The sequence below is a fragment of the Pelodiscus sinensis genome, chromosome 2 (genome assembly GCF_049634645.1).
Source record: "Pelodiscus sinensis isolate JC-2024 chromosome 2, ASM4963464v1, whole genome shotgun sequence".
NCBI classification, from domain to species: domain Eukaryota; kingdom Metazoa; phylum Chordata; order Testudines; family Trionychidae; genus Pelodiscus; species Pelodiscus sinensis.
This window is the reverse complement of record NC_134712.1, coordinates 171,234,390-171,251,111: the sequence shown is the minus strand read 5'-3', so window position 1 is coordinate 171,251,111 and position 16,722 is coordinate 171,234,390. Positions and strand designations below refer to the sequence as shown.

Here is a 16,722-nt window from a genome sequence, read left to right as displayed (position 1 = left end):
CATTAATATTATCAGGACTTAAATGGGATGGGTCCTCATTATCATGGGTGCCATGTCTTTGCTTTTATGATACTATCGCTGTTTAGGTTACCAGGAGTGCTCAAACTTAACATCCTACCTTATTTAATCATGATGAAGCTATAGCTAGTGAATTTTCCATGAAGGATCTTCAGTTGGTAAGTTCTCTTCCTGGTTGGTTTGTCAGAACACAAATGAGCCAGCACTGATCACACTAGAAGTTGTATCTGATCTCCAGAGTGTTTCCTGGGCGAATATTGTAGATGGGTGATTGTGCTCAGAAACATTGGATTAAAAAGTGAGATGCATGAATAATAAAAGACAGATTGCACCTATATAAACACAGTGCTTCCTAATAAAATAGAAGTGATACTTGGGGAAGGAACTGGAAGGTATGGCAAGGTTTACATCTGCCCCTCTCATTGAGGGATTCTATGTCTCATTTATTTCTAAATTTCACATTCTTGGTACATTATTAAATTTCTAGCTGCTGTTGAACAATTGCTTACCACTAATAGCTAGACAAGCCTCGATCTTTAATCTCAGTCTGTCCAGAAGATTTCAATTGTTTCTTAGATATAGATTTCAATACCACAATCCATGCTTTTCTCAACATTAAATTATTGCAATGATAATTGTTGTCTGATAGCTTCTGGGTAGAGTGTAATTTGTTAGTTTTATCTATATCTTTGGAGGTACAGGTCTGAGAGAACGAAATGTTTTGCTTCTCTAATTCTTCACCTATACCATAACTCAGAGCATCCTAAAGTCTATTTAATGTTTCATTAATTGTGAGGTTCTGTTAAGGATGCTTTGCTGGCCTCTTGTTATGGGAGTGGATTGAGCTTCAGCTCTCTTATTAACCTGCTCAGGGAAGCTCATTAAGTCTGGGTAGTGGGTGTTAACAGTATAGAGCCAGTTATGTTGGCTTTATATGACCATCTCGGGCTTGCCCATAAATTCTGTTAGAGGAGTTCTCCATCCCCTTTTTGCTCCATGATCTACTGCTTGGTTTATAATAAATAACATTCAACCAATACATAGTTTCATACTTTACTCTTGGGACAACAAAGTCAAAATATGAAAGTAAACAGTTTCATATTGCTGTTGTAGAATTAAGACTGTAACATGTGACTAAAAGAAATCATTTTTTAGTTAGGTACTTATTTTAATGAAATCACATTTTGGGGACTTAAAACTGCATGAAACAACTGACCTGATTCAGATCTTAGAAAACTGGAATCTTGCTACAAAATTTTACTATTAAGTGTGGGGAAAAATGTGGATAAAATCATAAAGATAGTAATTTAGAAGCATTTTTAGATTGGTGAAACATCAGAACATTTTATAAACAGCACTAACAAAAAATGTTTCCTTCATGATAACTTAGAGTAAATATGTTTGAAATATTTCACAACTTGGACTACTTTCTGTGTATAATGACTTCTCTGCAATTTATGAACTAATATGTATGGCTTCTTTCTTTACTATGTTTTTGTTTGTTTTTTGTTTTTAAAGAGCGCTATAGAATCCAGAGTGAACAATTAGAAGATCTTTGGCTAATCACGAAAGAGCTCATATTTCGTCTTGAAGAACATTTCAAGAAGCAAAATAGTAAAGACTTCACATGTATCTTTTCTGGTTCAGTTCCTTTACAAGAATATTTTGAACTAATTGATCACCATTTTGAGGTAAGTCTCGCAATATTTAAGCTGTTAATAGATATGTCATTACTTTTTAATAGTCAGTTTTACTTACTGTTGTCCCTAATCCCTACCACAGTTCTGGTATTTTTCCAAGTATTAACCAGGGCGACCTTCATTGCCTTAATAATGAACTTCTGATCTACTGCAGTAGAACCCGTAGTGCAGCTGTCTTGAAGCTTGTCTTGCCTAGTGGACTGAACTCAGGAATGTGAATTGTGATGTCTTAATTTTGATGTGACTCCCTTAGAAATGTTGGGCCAGTCACTTAACATCTCAGTCTCAGTTTCCACATCTGGAAGATGGATATTTACTGGTGTTACACACATTCTCAGTTCAGAGCAACTGCACCTGTATTCCTCTTTTAGGGTGCACCAAAGGGACTCACTCTAGCCTCCTGGCTCCTCCGCCATCACCTCTTTTTGCAAGACACCTACATGTTTCTCCGTCCTGACTAGGGTTTTACCACAGTTCACAGTTCCCCTGCCTACACTTTGATATCCTCAGAGAGCCAAACTGATTAGAAGGTCAGAGCTATGCTTTGCTTTCTTCTCAGAGGTTATGAGCAGTTTTCCACAGTTACACCTTACTACATAGCTTTTCTAAGCAAGCACATGTATTTGTAAGGTGAAAGCATTACAGAGAAAATATGTTAAAAACAATAAAATAACTTACGTAGATAACAAAAAGCTTCACTAATAGTCCTCCTGACTCCAAAATTCAGCTCTGGTGGGTGTCAGTCCTTCAAAACCCACATTGAGTTTTTTCCTGTAGTTACAAGTTCATGATTGTCTCTAATTTAGAACCAGAAAAACCATGAATAGTCTGATTTGTCTCATTCCTCAGGGGATAGCCTAAAAAAAATGGAATTTTGCATAAACAAAGATGGTGCATTCATCGTGCCATACACATTCCTCAGAAAGATCCCTTTACACATCTTACCCCAAAAGTCCCTTCTTGTCTGGCACGTTGTTCAGTATATAGTCCTTTGAACCCACAGTTCTAACATAAGCGGCGAGGAGTCCTGTGGCACCTTATAGACTAACTGAAGTGTAGGAGCATAAGCTTTTGTGGGCAAAGACCCACTTCGTCAGATGCATGTAGTGGAAATTTCCAGAGGCAGGTATAAATATGCAGGCCAGAATCAGGCTGGAGATGACGAGGTGGATCCAATCAAGGAGGATGAGGCCCACTTCTAGTAGCTGATCTGGAGGTGTGAATTCCAAGAGAGGAGAAGCTGCTTTTGTAGTTAGCAAGCCATTCACAGTCTTTGTTTAATCCAGAGTTGATTGTGTCAAACTTGAAGATGAACTGTAGCTCAGCAGTTTCTCTTTGAAGTCTGGTCCTGAAGTTTTTTTGCTGCAGGATGGCTACCTTTAGATCTGCAATTGTGTGTCCAGGAAGATTGAAATGTTCCCCTACAGATTTTTGTATATTGCTATTCCTAATATCTGATTTGTGTTCATTGATTCTTTTACGTAGGGACTGTCCAGTTTGGCCGACGTATATAGCAGTGGGGCATTGTTGGCACTTGATGGCATATATTACATTAGTAGATGTGCAGGAGAATGAACCAGTGACAGTATGCCTAACATATGTCTCCTCCCATGAGAAGTTGATATCATATCACCCAAAATAATACATAAACAATTAGTGTATCACAGCTAGCTCTGAAAAGACTTAGACTTAATTCGATGAGGTCTCCCAAGGATATGGAAGATAATTGCCTTATCTGTCACAATTGCATCTCAGGGATGTTAAGATTAATAAACGTTTATAAAGATCTTTAAAGAGTAAAACAGCACTATTAGTGGTAAGCACTTACTTATTATGGAAGTTAATTTCTTAATACAAAATTATGTAAATCAGTGATGCTTAAATGTAATAATGGCTAAAATTGTCTAGTGGTTTAAGACACTCTATATTAGCCACTGCTGTCAAAAATGTTAAATTCTGTTAAAAATTATTCTAAAATCCTTATTCTCTGTTTAATTTCTGAAAGGTGGAGCATGTTTTAGTCCTGATCAAACCTTGTGATTGAGAGAGCATATGGTTTCAATGGGAAAGTGGTACAAGTGAGGATGATACTCTGTGCACTCTCCATGTTGTGCACCTGGACAGGAGCCAGCCATGATCTGGTTCTAAATTCTTCACTTGTTAACATAATTTTAGTGGTGAGACTGGCTCTGGAATGTGTCATTGATGTGCTAATTTACACTTGCTGTTTGTAACAATTTAATGCCTTAATAACGAAGCCATGAACAGTTGTTTAGACTGACTCATTTTATTAATCATAAAAATCCCTTTAGACTGAAAAATATTGACTTCCCGTTACCTCTTTTTGTTAAGGCAGCATTGCAAAATCATGACACACATTTGTTGGCCCAGACACAAAGCCTATTGTTTCCCTCCTGACCATGATGTAAAAAAATCCTAATATTTTAGCCAGCTTGTGTAAATCAAATAAAAAATAGACCAAACAAACAGTACTGTTGACCATCCCAAGTAAATTAGAATTTGGTAAGTGGTGTGAAAGAGAATAGCTGTTTGAACTCTGTTTTAAATACTGTATATAGGGCAAAGATGGTGCGACACTGACATAAAAATTCAAGACAATTTCTAAAAGTTCTGTGGTGCTGTTACATCATTCTGAGACATCATAGAAAAAGTCACAAGTTCTAGCACTGGCAGCTGTTGGGGAGGGACACAAGGGATGGCACCAGCCACTTGACTGCCCCCTCCCATGTGATTCCTTGCTGCACCACTCCTAGGCTGGGGGGAGGCCCTACCACTTGCCGCCCCTACTCCACCCAGGTTCTTCCTATTCCCTTCTCTGTCTGTCCCTTCCCCTGTGTCTCTGTCTCCTTCCAAGCCCTGCTCTGTTCACACTCCACCTCTTCTCCCAGGCCCCCGTTCCTGAGCAACCCAGCCTGGGGGCATAGCATGGCACTTATTGGCAGTGGTAAGCAGAGTGAACTAATTTCAGCCCACGCTGCTCCACTGACTGCTAGCTGCGTCACTTTGCTTCTAGTAGCCATCTATAGTGTGTGTAATGCAGCTGGGAATGGAACAGGCTGGAACTAGGTCACTTCACTTCCTGCTGGTGAGTGCGGAGGCAGGTCTGACCCCAACTGCCAGTGCAGCCCCACCTACTAGGGAACCTGGGCCCTGCAGGGCCCCCTAAAGTATGGGACCCAGGCTGGTTGGATGAACCATCTGTTGATTGCTGTTTCCCTTTCTCCTTTTCGCATAGCATTGGAGCACATTGACCCTCTGTGGCCCCCCCATGTGTCACCCCCTAGTTCCAATCAGGATACTGTAAAGTTTTGGAAGGCCCTGCATAGATCCTGTCATAATGTCTGAATTCTCCTGTAGTTTCTCCAAATGAGTTGTGAAAGTGTACTCCTGCTTCCACCTGAGTTTTAGAGAAATTGTGTTGACCAAAATGAGGCAGAAAACAAGAAAAAGGGGGAAAAAATGTGTGTACCTTGGAATATAATTTTAACCTACATGTACTTGACATGTAGATCCAAAACAGTTTATAAAGTCATAACCAAATTTAATTTTGCTTTTTAATCATTTGGCTAAGTCTTGTGAACGTGATTATTTGGCTAATCTAAGACACAGTTCATATGGCTTGAGCCAAGCCTGCTGACATGGGAGGGGCAAAGGTGCCCTGGGGTCCATAAATTCAAAGGAGTTTGGGGCTCTTGGCTGCTGCCACTGCTACTATGGTTGCCCTGGCCCTGCCCCTTCTGGGAGCACAAAGCCAGCCACTCCATCTTGCCTAGGGGCTTGCAGAGGTTGTTGGCTCTGCTTGCCTGAGACTGTGTCTGTTTGTAATATTGGCTTATGGCTCATGATGTATTATAGCTTATAGCCCTTGAGTTTTCTCTTTTGGCAACAGTGTGCTGCCATTTGGGTATTGAAGATCCCAAAAGATGCCAAAGCATGAGTGTTACTCTATTTTAATAATATAACAGTTTATTTGTTAGATTTATTAAATTGTTAGTATACAGGCAGTCCCTGGGTTACATGGATCCGACTTACATCGGATCCCTACTTACAAACGGGGTGAAGCAACCCCGCACTAGCTGCTTCCCCCCAGCAGACCAGGGAGACGCGAAGCTAGCGCCCCCCCCCCGCAGCAGACCAGGGAGACGCGGAGCGACTTTTCTCAGCAGACACCTCAGCTTGAGAATAAAGGACTGAGGGAAGTGAGGTGTGGGAGAATAAAACTGAGCTCTGGAGAAATGTTTGGCTAGAGTTTCCCCTACAATAGGTACCAGTTCCGACTTACATACAAATTCAACTTAAGAACAAACCTACAGTCCCTATCTTGTACGTAACCCAGGGACTGCCTGTACATATGAATTTCTGTGACTGTTACTGAGTGAATTGTGGAGAGGCTGAAATTATTAATCATTTATATTCTAGGAGTTGCCCCAAATATGCAATGTAGTTTAGGGCTCAGTTGTCTTGGATGCTGGGCAAACAGAAAAGAGAGTTTCTAGCTAGAGACTCTGTTGACATGTATTTGTCTCTGCCTACATTTTAAGTATCCAAGACACATCCCTGCCTCATTTTGTTGAATTGGAATCAGGCCTGTTTTCCACGATGTTAGCATTTTGATCTTTTATTACATTTTCCATTGTAGCTGGCGAAAATGCTTGTAAGTCTTTGTATTAATCAGCCTCATTCTGCTATCAGTGAAGCCAGCAAAACTCACATTAACTAACTACAATCAGAAAAGTAACAAACCTAGAGAGCGAAAAACAGAAGGTTGAATGTTGTTAACTGGTTAATTAACTCTTCAAGCCTTAAAAAGCCTAAGTACATTCTGAAGTTTTGAAAAACTGGTGTGATTATCAACATAGTAGATTACCACCAAATAACATATTGTAGCCATTGTTCATTCTGATGGCTTGCGAAGGTGCAGCAATATTATCTAGTTTCCTCTATCCTGAAAGGGGAAAAATTCTGTTCTTAGTTATTGAGGCAATCCTCATGCTTTCCTCCACTTTAATTTTTGGCAGACTCCTTTTTTTTTGAGCTGCAAAGAGTATCATCTGAGATTTTGTAATTTCCTCTTCATTTCCTCCAACTCTCATGGGTACTGCTTAGTTTGCTCTAGCTTCCGTGAACTATCTTATAAGGATATCATGTTGACTATCGATCTACCATGATTTGTATCTTCTGTTATACCAATATCCTTTTGCAGGTCTCTCTTCATGGTCAATTGAGAAGCATTAGGGAAGACTAATGTCATATTACACATATCTTGAGAGCAGACTGTTTGTAATATTCATTTTTGATTGCATTGTGCCAATCATATGGAGGAAAGTATCTAATCTGAAGAACTCCTGTTAGTGCCAGAGATGCAGATTTTTAGAATGTCTTTATGTGATTATTCTGCTATAGGGACTTGCACTGGAAAATATAGTAGATCATTACAGGCAGTCCCCGGGTTACGTACAAGATAGGGACTGTAGGTTTGTTCTTAAGTTGAATCTGTATGTAAGTCGGAACTGGCGTCCAGATAGCCGCTGCTGAAACTGACCGCCAGTTCTGACTTACATACAGATTCAACTTAAGAACCCCAAGCGTCCCCAAGTCAGCTGCTGCTGAAACTGATCAGCGCTGATTCCAGGAAGCCTAGGGCAGAGCAACTCTGCCTCGGGCTTCCTGTAGTCAGCGCTGGTCAGTTTCAGCAGCGGCTGACTTGGGGACGCCTGGGGCAGAGCAGCTGGGGTGCTGCTGGGTTGCTCCAGTAGCACCGCTCCTCGGCGCTACTGGACCAACCCAGCAGCACCCCAGCTGCTCTGCCCCAGGCGTCCTGATTCAGCCACTGCTGAAACTGACCAGCAGCGGCTGAATCAGGACCTGGGGCAGAGCAGCTGGGGTGCTGCCGGGTTGGTCCAGTAGTGTCCAGAGCGGCGCTGCAGGACCAATCGGCAGCGCCCCAGCTGCTCTGCTCCTGGGTCCAAAACAAAAGCCTGGTCTGCTGGGGGGGGGCACACTAGCTGCGCCCCCCCCCCCCAGCAGACCGGGGACACAGGGAGCAGAGCCGCAGCGGCAGCAGGGTGCCGCGCCTCTGAGGCTTTGCTCTGGCAAAGTCTCAGAGGCGCGGGGAACCGCCGCTGCTGCCGCTTCAGTCCCGGTGCCTGTGGTCTGCTGGGGACCGTCCCCAGCAGACCACAGGCACCCGGACTGAAGCGGCAGCAGCGGCGGGTTCCCGCGCTTCTGAGGCTTTGCTCTGGCAAAGCCTCAGAAGCGCGGGAACCCGCCCGGTGCCCCTGGTCTGCTGGAGACGGTCTCCAGCAGACCAGGGGCACCAGAGCAGCTTACGAACGGGGCTTTCTCGCCCCGGAGCTCGCAGGTAGCAATCCGCTACCTCGACCTCCGGGGCGGGAAAGCCCCGTTCGTAAATGCGGATCCGACGTAAGTCGGATCCGCGTAAGTCGGGGACTGCCTGTATATAGATAACTGTATGAATTCTTATTGGCTGGATATTTGATATATCATCTTCACAAGTTTTTGAAGTTATTTCAAGAATAGTGGCTGCAATACTTGACCTTTGCATGTTTGGGAGAATGGAAGGTTTTCCAAAAAGAGAAAATCTAATTTCAGTGAAGGCAGCATTTAATACTTTAAATCATATTCACAGACAGTTATAATCCTTCTTTCTATGCAGTGAATATTATATTTAAATACATTATTCAAATATGCCACAGACACAGCACACTGAACTAAGGAGAAGTCCTCATATGCTAGTGGTGAGGAGTAAATTTAACTCCTGTCATAAGACCTCATAATGAGATTTTTGTACCTTATCACAAATGGCTGTGGCCACAATTATTTTCAATTTGATAGAGTTGGCATTATTGCAACCCCATTGGTAGATCTTACGGTGAATGTGAAATTAACCATACCAATAGAAGCTGTGTGTAATCACTGTAACCGTAAAAGATGGCTATTTGAATTTTTAAATACTCTTAGAACAAGAATAAAATTCTTGGAAGACTTTTCACTTTGAATGTGTTTTGAAGGTAAAAATCCACCTACTGGATCAAACTGTTAATCTGAATTTTTGAAACTCCAAAAATTATAGCTTCGTATGAATGCTGAAAAATATGAAGAACTTTTGTCTGAAAGAGCCATACAATTTAGAGCTATTGAACGACGATTACTAATTCGATTCAAAGACAAAACCCCTGCTCCGCTCCAACACCTGGACACCTTGCTAGAAGGAACTTACAGACAGGTCAGTGCCATTTGTTTATGAACCTACTTTTTTCCTTACCTTGTGGCTAAAACTTACTTTCAAGCATATAAGAGGTATTTTCCTGGCTACATTTACCAGCAAAGAGATGAGAGAGCTGTAATTGTTTAACCCAATGTTCTCTGCAAGTGTCTAGATGATTTGCTTTAGTTTTGTTTAATCTACAACAGTGTTCCCTGTAAGGTGCATTCCTGCGTGTCCGCGTACAAAAAATTCTGATCCCATCCACCTCCTTTGCAGAGCTGTGCAGCAGCTCTCACCTTCCTGGACCTGGAAGGTGAGTGGCATGGCGGCTCCCATGGCTGGGGCTGTGTGGTGGACAGGGTCGGGGCCCCGTCCATGACCGTTCCTGCGGTGGCAGGTGACTGCTCTGGCTGCCGCTGGGGCCAAAGCCATGTTGGGAGGCAGCTGCTGCCAGGGCTGAGGCTGCTAGGTGGGCAGCTGCCCCCACGTGGGATTGGGGCCATGTGTCTGGCGGCTCCTGCTGCTAGAAGTTGGGGCAATCGGACTGGTGGGCTGCTGCTGCTGCTGCTGCTGCTGCTGCTGCCTGGGATTGGGGCCGTGGGACTGGCGGGCAGCTGCTGCTGCTGCAAGGAGTTGGGGCTGGTACGGGAACAGTGTAGGGGTGGAGGAGGAGACGGGTGCTGGCTGTGTAACAGGGCAGAAGATGGGGCCGAAGCTAATGCATCTTCACAGTAAGTGGGACTTTCTTCCATAACAATTTAAAATATAATTTAAATATATTTTAAATTATGGAAAAAATCCCCACTTACTGTGCAGATGTATTAGCTCCTGCCCCATTTTCTGTCCTGTTACACAGCTAGCTCTAACAATATATATATTGTTAGTAACTGATGGGTGCCACAGTAGCACACATCTGAACAAGCACATATGACATCAATATTGATGCACAAGAGAAAACTCACTCCATTCACAGATGGAAAATCTTAGAGGAAACACTGTTTAGCAATCACAGAATTTCTGCTCCTGGGTCACACCAATTTGACAGCACATCGTTCTTTCCAAACTGGAGTGGATAGTGTGAATACTTCATAGTTTTATGTAAAAACATTTTATAGTTCGTAGCTTGTATCAATATTTTATAGTGCTGTTTAAACTGGTGGGAATGGTTTGGCTGGTGAAACAATCCCTACAAAATAATCTGAGGTTGATCGTGTTCTTCCTCAAAGGTTGTTATTTCCTGAAAGTGTCACAATGCAAGAGCTACAATACAAGTAGTAAAGCAAAGAAAACCAGATAACATCAGAGTGGGTTTACACTGCTGGAAAACAGAAAAGAAAACCCCCAGTGTTGGTTACTTCCTGAGCCCATGTTATTTGAGTCATCCTTTCAAATAACATTATTGCATTCTAATTTTTAAAAGAACTGTCAAATTGGGAATAGGAACTGATTCTGTACATGGATAGAACTTGGCATCTTCATCACCTCTATTGAAGTAAATGTGACTTTGTGTAGGCAAAGCAATCCTCTTGTGCTGGGAGTTTTGTTTAAGACCAATGAATACGATCAGAATAAAATAAGAACAGACACAGTGGGTTTGACCAAAGGTGCATCTAGCCCAGTATCCTGTCTTCTGACAGTGGCCAGTGTGAGGTTCCCCAGAGGGAATGAACAGAATAACTAATCATCAAGTGATCCATCCTCTGTTTCCAATTCCCAGCAAAAATAGTTTAACAGCTTTTAATCTGACATTCTGACATTATATTTGTGTGGAAAATCAACTCAATATAATGTTTATGACTGATTTTTTTTTAAATCCACTGCTGTTGGAAGTTGTATGTAGGACTACTACAACTGAAGGAAAGCAAAATAATAATTTTTTCTCAAGTTTGTTTATTTTATATATTTGATAGCCCTTTCTGTATAGCCAATTTCACTGTTTCCTCGGTAGATCCATTTTCATTTGTTTGTGTGAGTGTTTCACACTCCTTTGAGGAAAGTGCATTGTTTTAAAAAAGCCAAGAAAATATGGTACTAAAATCACAATAACCATCCCTTGGGGGGAGGGATAGCTCAGTTGTTTGAGCATTGGCCCTCTAAACCCAGGGTTATGAGTTGAATTCTTGAGGGGGCCATTTAGGGATCTTGGGCAAATCTGTCAGGGATGGTACTTGGACCTGCTGTGCAGGCAGGGGACTAGACTCAATGACCTCCTAAGGTCCCTTTCAGCTCTATGAGATGGTGTATATCCATATATTATTATTATAATAGAGATTTTGGCTGGTGTAATGTTTTTAAATCACTCGATTTATTTTGTAAAATATAGGGATGTTACATAGCGCGTAATTGAATAGTCATGTAACTACATTAAAGTTTAGCGGTTACACAACTATTTGATAATTCCCGGTGGTAAGGCCGGCAGCCAGTATGCTCCTGGCCCCACTCCTGAAGAGACCCCTGTCACCCCGTGCTCCTGCTTTTCTATCAGAGGCAGCAGCGTGGGGTGGCAGCAGCCTCTATCAACTTGGGGCTGAGCTTCCCGCAGACAGAGGCTGCTCCATGGCAGCAGCAGCTCCTGTCTATGGGGGGTACAAGCAGCCACATGGGATGTTAGTGCAGCTTCTGTCTGAGGGGGGCTTTGGGCCCCCATGGACAGGGGCTGCTGTTGAGGAACAGCCTCTGTCTATGGTGAAGCTTGGGCCTGCCACAGACAGAGGGTGCTTAAAGCTGGCTTCCCATGGGCACCAGCTCTCACCTCTCCCTTCTTGCTACCTCTCATACAGAGACAGCAAGGGGTGGGGAATGTGTGTAGTCAACAGGATTAACTGATAAGACCAGGCTACACATTGACATCCCTAGTAAAATATACTTGCATCTCATACAGAAAAGTTTATAATAGCATTCTTATTAAGAGAATTTGTCTTTAGTTAAAGTTTTAACTAAACTTTAGTGATAATTGTTTATAGTTAGGCATGGAATTATGAAATAATTTTGCTTTTCTTTTTGGTTTTTGTTAATTTGTTAGTGAAGCTAAATTCAAAGAACTAAGCAGGAGTTTGAGCCTACATGGGCTGGAGCACGAGATATGACTCCTGCTCAATTTAGCCAGGTATTTTAGCCTATGCTCATCGCCATACCTGACAAGGAAGTAATATGTGCTTCATTGCCCACTTTTGCAATTTCAGTTTTTGTAATCCCTTCAAATTGGTTAAATATTTTTAAATCATCTCTTTATTCACACCCTAGGTAGTCTGTGTCTTGGTTCTTTAAACTGCTGTTAAGTGTTAGCTGCGTCTTGAACCTCTATAAGAAGTTTTGCTAGAATGGAAGGCAGTTTGTTGAGAGAGAAAGAGAAACATAGAGACTGTTTTAATTATATTGGTTTTGTGAAAGTGTTGTAATCTTTGCCCTTAAATATTGTCCTTTTAATGATTAGTACCCAGCTAATATAGTTTACTTCCAAAATATGTTGCTATCTATTTTAAATGAATTGTGTATAATCTTTTATCTTTGCATTCCTTTTATGTCATGGAGTATATATTCAGAATGAACTTCTGAATCATGATTTCCATAAAGCATGTTCAAATTAAATGCTAATATTCAGCTTTACAAATAAATAAGATACAAAGTTCTTATATGAGTGAAAATGCAGTCAGGTGAGTTAGAGAAAATTAGTTAAAGTACACTTGTTTCCTTTGTAAAAATACATTTTTGTGATCTAATCTTCATTATTAGTCCTTGGAGATGTAGAACTTGATACATCCTGCCTCAGTGTATCATAAAACTGTTAATGGGTCCATTATAAGGAAATGGCAACCTTACCTCTCCATGATGGGAGAAAAATATATAAATAGCCTTCAACTGTCTGTAACTATGAGAGGGTTTCTTTTAGTTGTGTTTTCTATCTTCCTGTTTAATACAAAAAGAATAATTACACCAGACAAGATTAGTGTTCTATAAATGTAGTTTTGAGTAGATTTGATTGAATTCTGGCAATTGTAGCAGTATTCAATATCTCTCTCGAGGGGGAAAAAACGTGCTATTACACTGGAAGTCATTATGAACAACATAAGGTAGCCATGAAAATAATGAGTCACAATTGATGGATTTGTGTGTCTATGACTTACAGTGCCCTGAGCAGTGGTTGACAGGATCAAACAGAGCAGGATACAATATTAGCACTCATTTTAAGAAGGGATTTTGTCTGACAAATGTATGGAAATCTGAGCAACACATGAGGTTATATAAAAGGTTTGTCAGCTTTAAAAAGGCTATGGATGTGGAACAAGACAGAAATATTCATTTTGTTAATTTTTTGTGTAATCCTCACTTGTGTTGTCTTATTTATTTCAAAAGTTAATGTTGTCTTTATAATATGTTTTCTGCCATCCAAGCTAAAAGGTTTTTTTGGTAACTTGATAATAGCTGAAGTCATAATTCCAAGAAAAACAACCAGATCTATTAGGATTGTGCACTGTTAGGATTTTCATGTATTAGCTGGAGTCACTTATAAACTCCATGGGAGGAGAAATGATTATATGCCAGCTGGTCCTTTTAGTCCACATGAATTTTAACCCAGTAGATGTAAATGGTACAAATGTCCATCAGCCACATCCAGAATGACCATATAATGCCAATTTTGGGGTAGGATTTTGGATGCTTTAGTACAGAGATCTTTTTTGAGGAGTGTGATGAAATCCTCCTTGATGATTCTCTGCTATCTTGTACAACCAAGGTGAAACATTTTAGTCTTTGGGTTTTCTATATTTGTATAGCATGTCCTAAGAATTTGTTTCAGAAGTTTTAACTTAATTGTAAAGATGTTAATCATACAGGAGTCAGGGATTTCATGGCAACTTAACTCTATTCCTTTGCACATCTTTCTTTGCATAACCATAAAATATACATTAAAACTTAAATTGTATATTAAACTGTAAGCTTGCCTAAGTCTTAAGTGTAATGGTGCTCCTGGTCAACTATAAAAAGTGAAATACTACATAATGTTTGTCTATATTTTTTGACTGGTGGGACACTTTATTTGACACATTAAGCCATTCCTTTCTAAATTTAAAACTCCTTACTTGCCATTAGTGGGGAAACCTAATTTGCTTTTTTGATATAGCTACTAGAACTGGAGTTTAATGGCTTTCAGTGCAAACTCTGTTCCTTTTCTCCAGATTTCAGCTGTTCTCTTATGTTCTTTAATTTTTCAACAAGAGTGGAAATAATCTTTCAGGTATATATAGTTGTAAACAGCAACAACAATAACACACCTTGAGTAATACAATTTTACTGTGTTTTTTCTACAAGCAGTGTCCAATGCCATTCACTCTACTTCATCTTTAGCATATGCTTTGTTTATCTTGGCTAGCTGTTCTTGGTCCTTGAGGGAGTCTGCACATGCTTCCCAGCTTGAACAGATTCACATGTACATGAGTTTCTCACCTAATATAACTGTTATTTGCAGTGACGGAGAAGTAGTCATAGATTACTGTTTCCTATGCATCTCCAGTAAAGTCTGAATCAGCAACTAGTTGAAACATATCCAGATTTTTCAAAAAGTTAATTTCATGTGAAATCTGCCAGTATTTCCATCTAGCATACTTGCACTGAGTTGATTCATATAAATAACAGTATTGGGACCAAAAAATCATCCATTAGGTCTACAAACATTGATTCTTCCTTAAATACAGGTTAGAGCTCCCTTGTTCAGCACCCTCGGGCTGTGATCCATCCCAAATCAGGGAATTGGCCAGATCAGGAGAAGTCCCCTGCCACTGGCCTCTGAGGATGCTTCTCCTCTCTGTGACTGGCCCCATTGCCACTGGGCTCCAGCTTGTAGGGCTTGGACTTGGGCTCTGGCCTGCTGGGACTCCTCGGGGATGAAGCTCCCCAGCTGCCACAGACCTGCTTTCCCACCACACTCACAAGAATCCCCAGGAATGGGGCTTGCCAGCTGTCTAGCTTTTGCTGTGCTCCCCCGCAGATCCCGGAGACGGGGCTTGCTGGCTGCCCCACTTCTGCCGTGCTCCTCCAGGGATTCTTAGGACAGGTTTTGCCTGCTGCCCCACTTTTGCTGCTGGCGGCTCTGCTACTACCCTGCCTGGCCAGGGCTCTCTGGGATGGTCCCCCCAGCTGATTTGCACTCCTGGGTGCCAGGGCTCTCTGATTCAACAACATCCATGGTCCTGCCCGATGTTGTCAGACCAGAGAGTCCTGAATTTTGGAGGTTCAATCTGTACCATGAGTTGCTTCCTTACTTTGAATAAAGAACAATCCTCAAGAGAAAGCTATCTTACTTTTGTATGTAGTAACAAGCATTGGTGGCCTGTTCCTTTAATCAACAAACCAAAAATGGTGAGACTGCTGGATGTTTACTCTATCAAGCTGTGTCATTTTCACAGTTATCCAAACACTTACATTAGTCCAGTGGACCCTGTTGTTGGAGATAAGGCTATCTCATAGAGCTGGAAGGGACCTTGAGAAGTCATGGAGTCCAGTCCTCTGCTCTCACAGTAGGACTAAGTACCATCCCTGACAGATGTACCCCAGATTTCTAAATGGCCCCCTCAAGGATTGAACTCACAACTTTGGGTTTAACAGGCTATTGCTCAAACCACTGAGCTATTCCTTTCCCCAATCATATTATTGTAATATAGGTATGAAGAATGCAATGAGTCACCATTATCAGTGGATTTCTTTTTCTTTTCCTTCACTGTTGATTTCATTCCCTTCATGTTCCTGACATTATAGCCATTCCATTTGTGCTGACAGCACCATAATTGGTCCCAAGAAATTGTGGTGTTATGCTTCTTGGAGCAGTGAGGCTGGGAATCATCCTGTTGCCACCTGCCTCCGATGTAGGGGAGTCTTGCTGTGCCAACTGGGTGTTAGTTTTCAGCCACTTTTTTTCCCTAGATAGAAAGGAATACTTGATTCCAACCCCAAAATGCAGTCTTTTGCAGCATATACTGGCCCCAGGTAGCCAAGATCAAATTATTTGTGAAACATCTTTACTCATTCAAGGTACCTCATCAATGGATAGATGTTCTTCTCCATCTTGTACTATACTGTCAGTGTTTTGTGGCTATTCAGTCACTGTCATATGGTTCTTTTTCACTTTCAACCCATTTCAATATTGATAACTTCTTCGATGGTTTTCCATTGACATTGCTGGGTTGGTGCAATGGTGGGCATTTGAACAACACATTTAGTAATCTGCTGGTTTGGAAGAGGTGGCAACTCCTTCCCTTGAATGCCTCACTTGAATGCTATCACTGAAATATACACCAGTGACTCCCACCAAGACCATGTGGGCATAATTTTGAGTATAATTGTATTATCTTTTAAATATTACCTGTACACAAATGTTGCAATGATTATCAGTATTGGTAAGTGACAGTAATTCAGAGATCTCTTGTGGTACCCTTGAAAGATAAGTACAATGAACGTGGAATATGAAGTGTAGTGAGTTTGTCATGTCTGAAACATGAGTTGCTTGCAAAGAACAGTGAATCCTTTGCCAGTTGGTACCAAAGGATCTCTGTAGCGCTGGTGGACATTTGTTAAGCTTTTGAAAATATTTGCAACAATTGCTCACTGTGATAATTTCCTGCAAAAGAGTTTAGATTCTGATTTGTCCTTATTCACAAATTCACTATTTGAAATAATTTGAATTCTTCCTTCTTTTATACATTATAGAAATGCAGAACTTCTGGAAGCTTTTAACGTCTGTATTGGGGGTGATGGTGAACACTG

At 41.3% G+C, this 16,722-nt stretch overlaps 1 protein-coding gene across 8 annotated transcripts in view; it reads left to right on the top strand.

Annotated features, from left to right (window-relative positions):
* The window catches only part of BBS9 (Bardet-Biedl syndrome 9), a 513,046-nt gene that overhangs the window by 167,624 nt on the left and 328,700 nt on the right, over positions 1-16,722 (top strand). For 7 of the 8 annotated variants that reach the window (XM_075921758.1, XM_075921760.1, XM_075921761.1 and 4 more), the window contains 2 exons: positions 1,537-1,709; positions 8,833-8,985. In XM_075921758.1, the coding sequence (XP_075777873.1) occupies positions 1,537-1,709; positions 8,833-8,985 (326 nt within the window). The remainder of the gene's footprint in view (positions 1-1,536; positions 1,710-8,832; positions 8,986-16,722) is intronic. The other variant, XM_075921764.1, reaches the window with a different exon arrangement.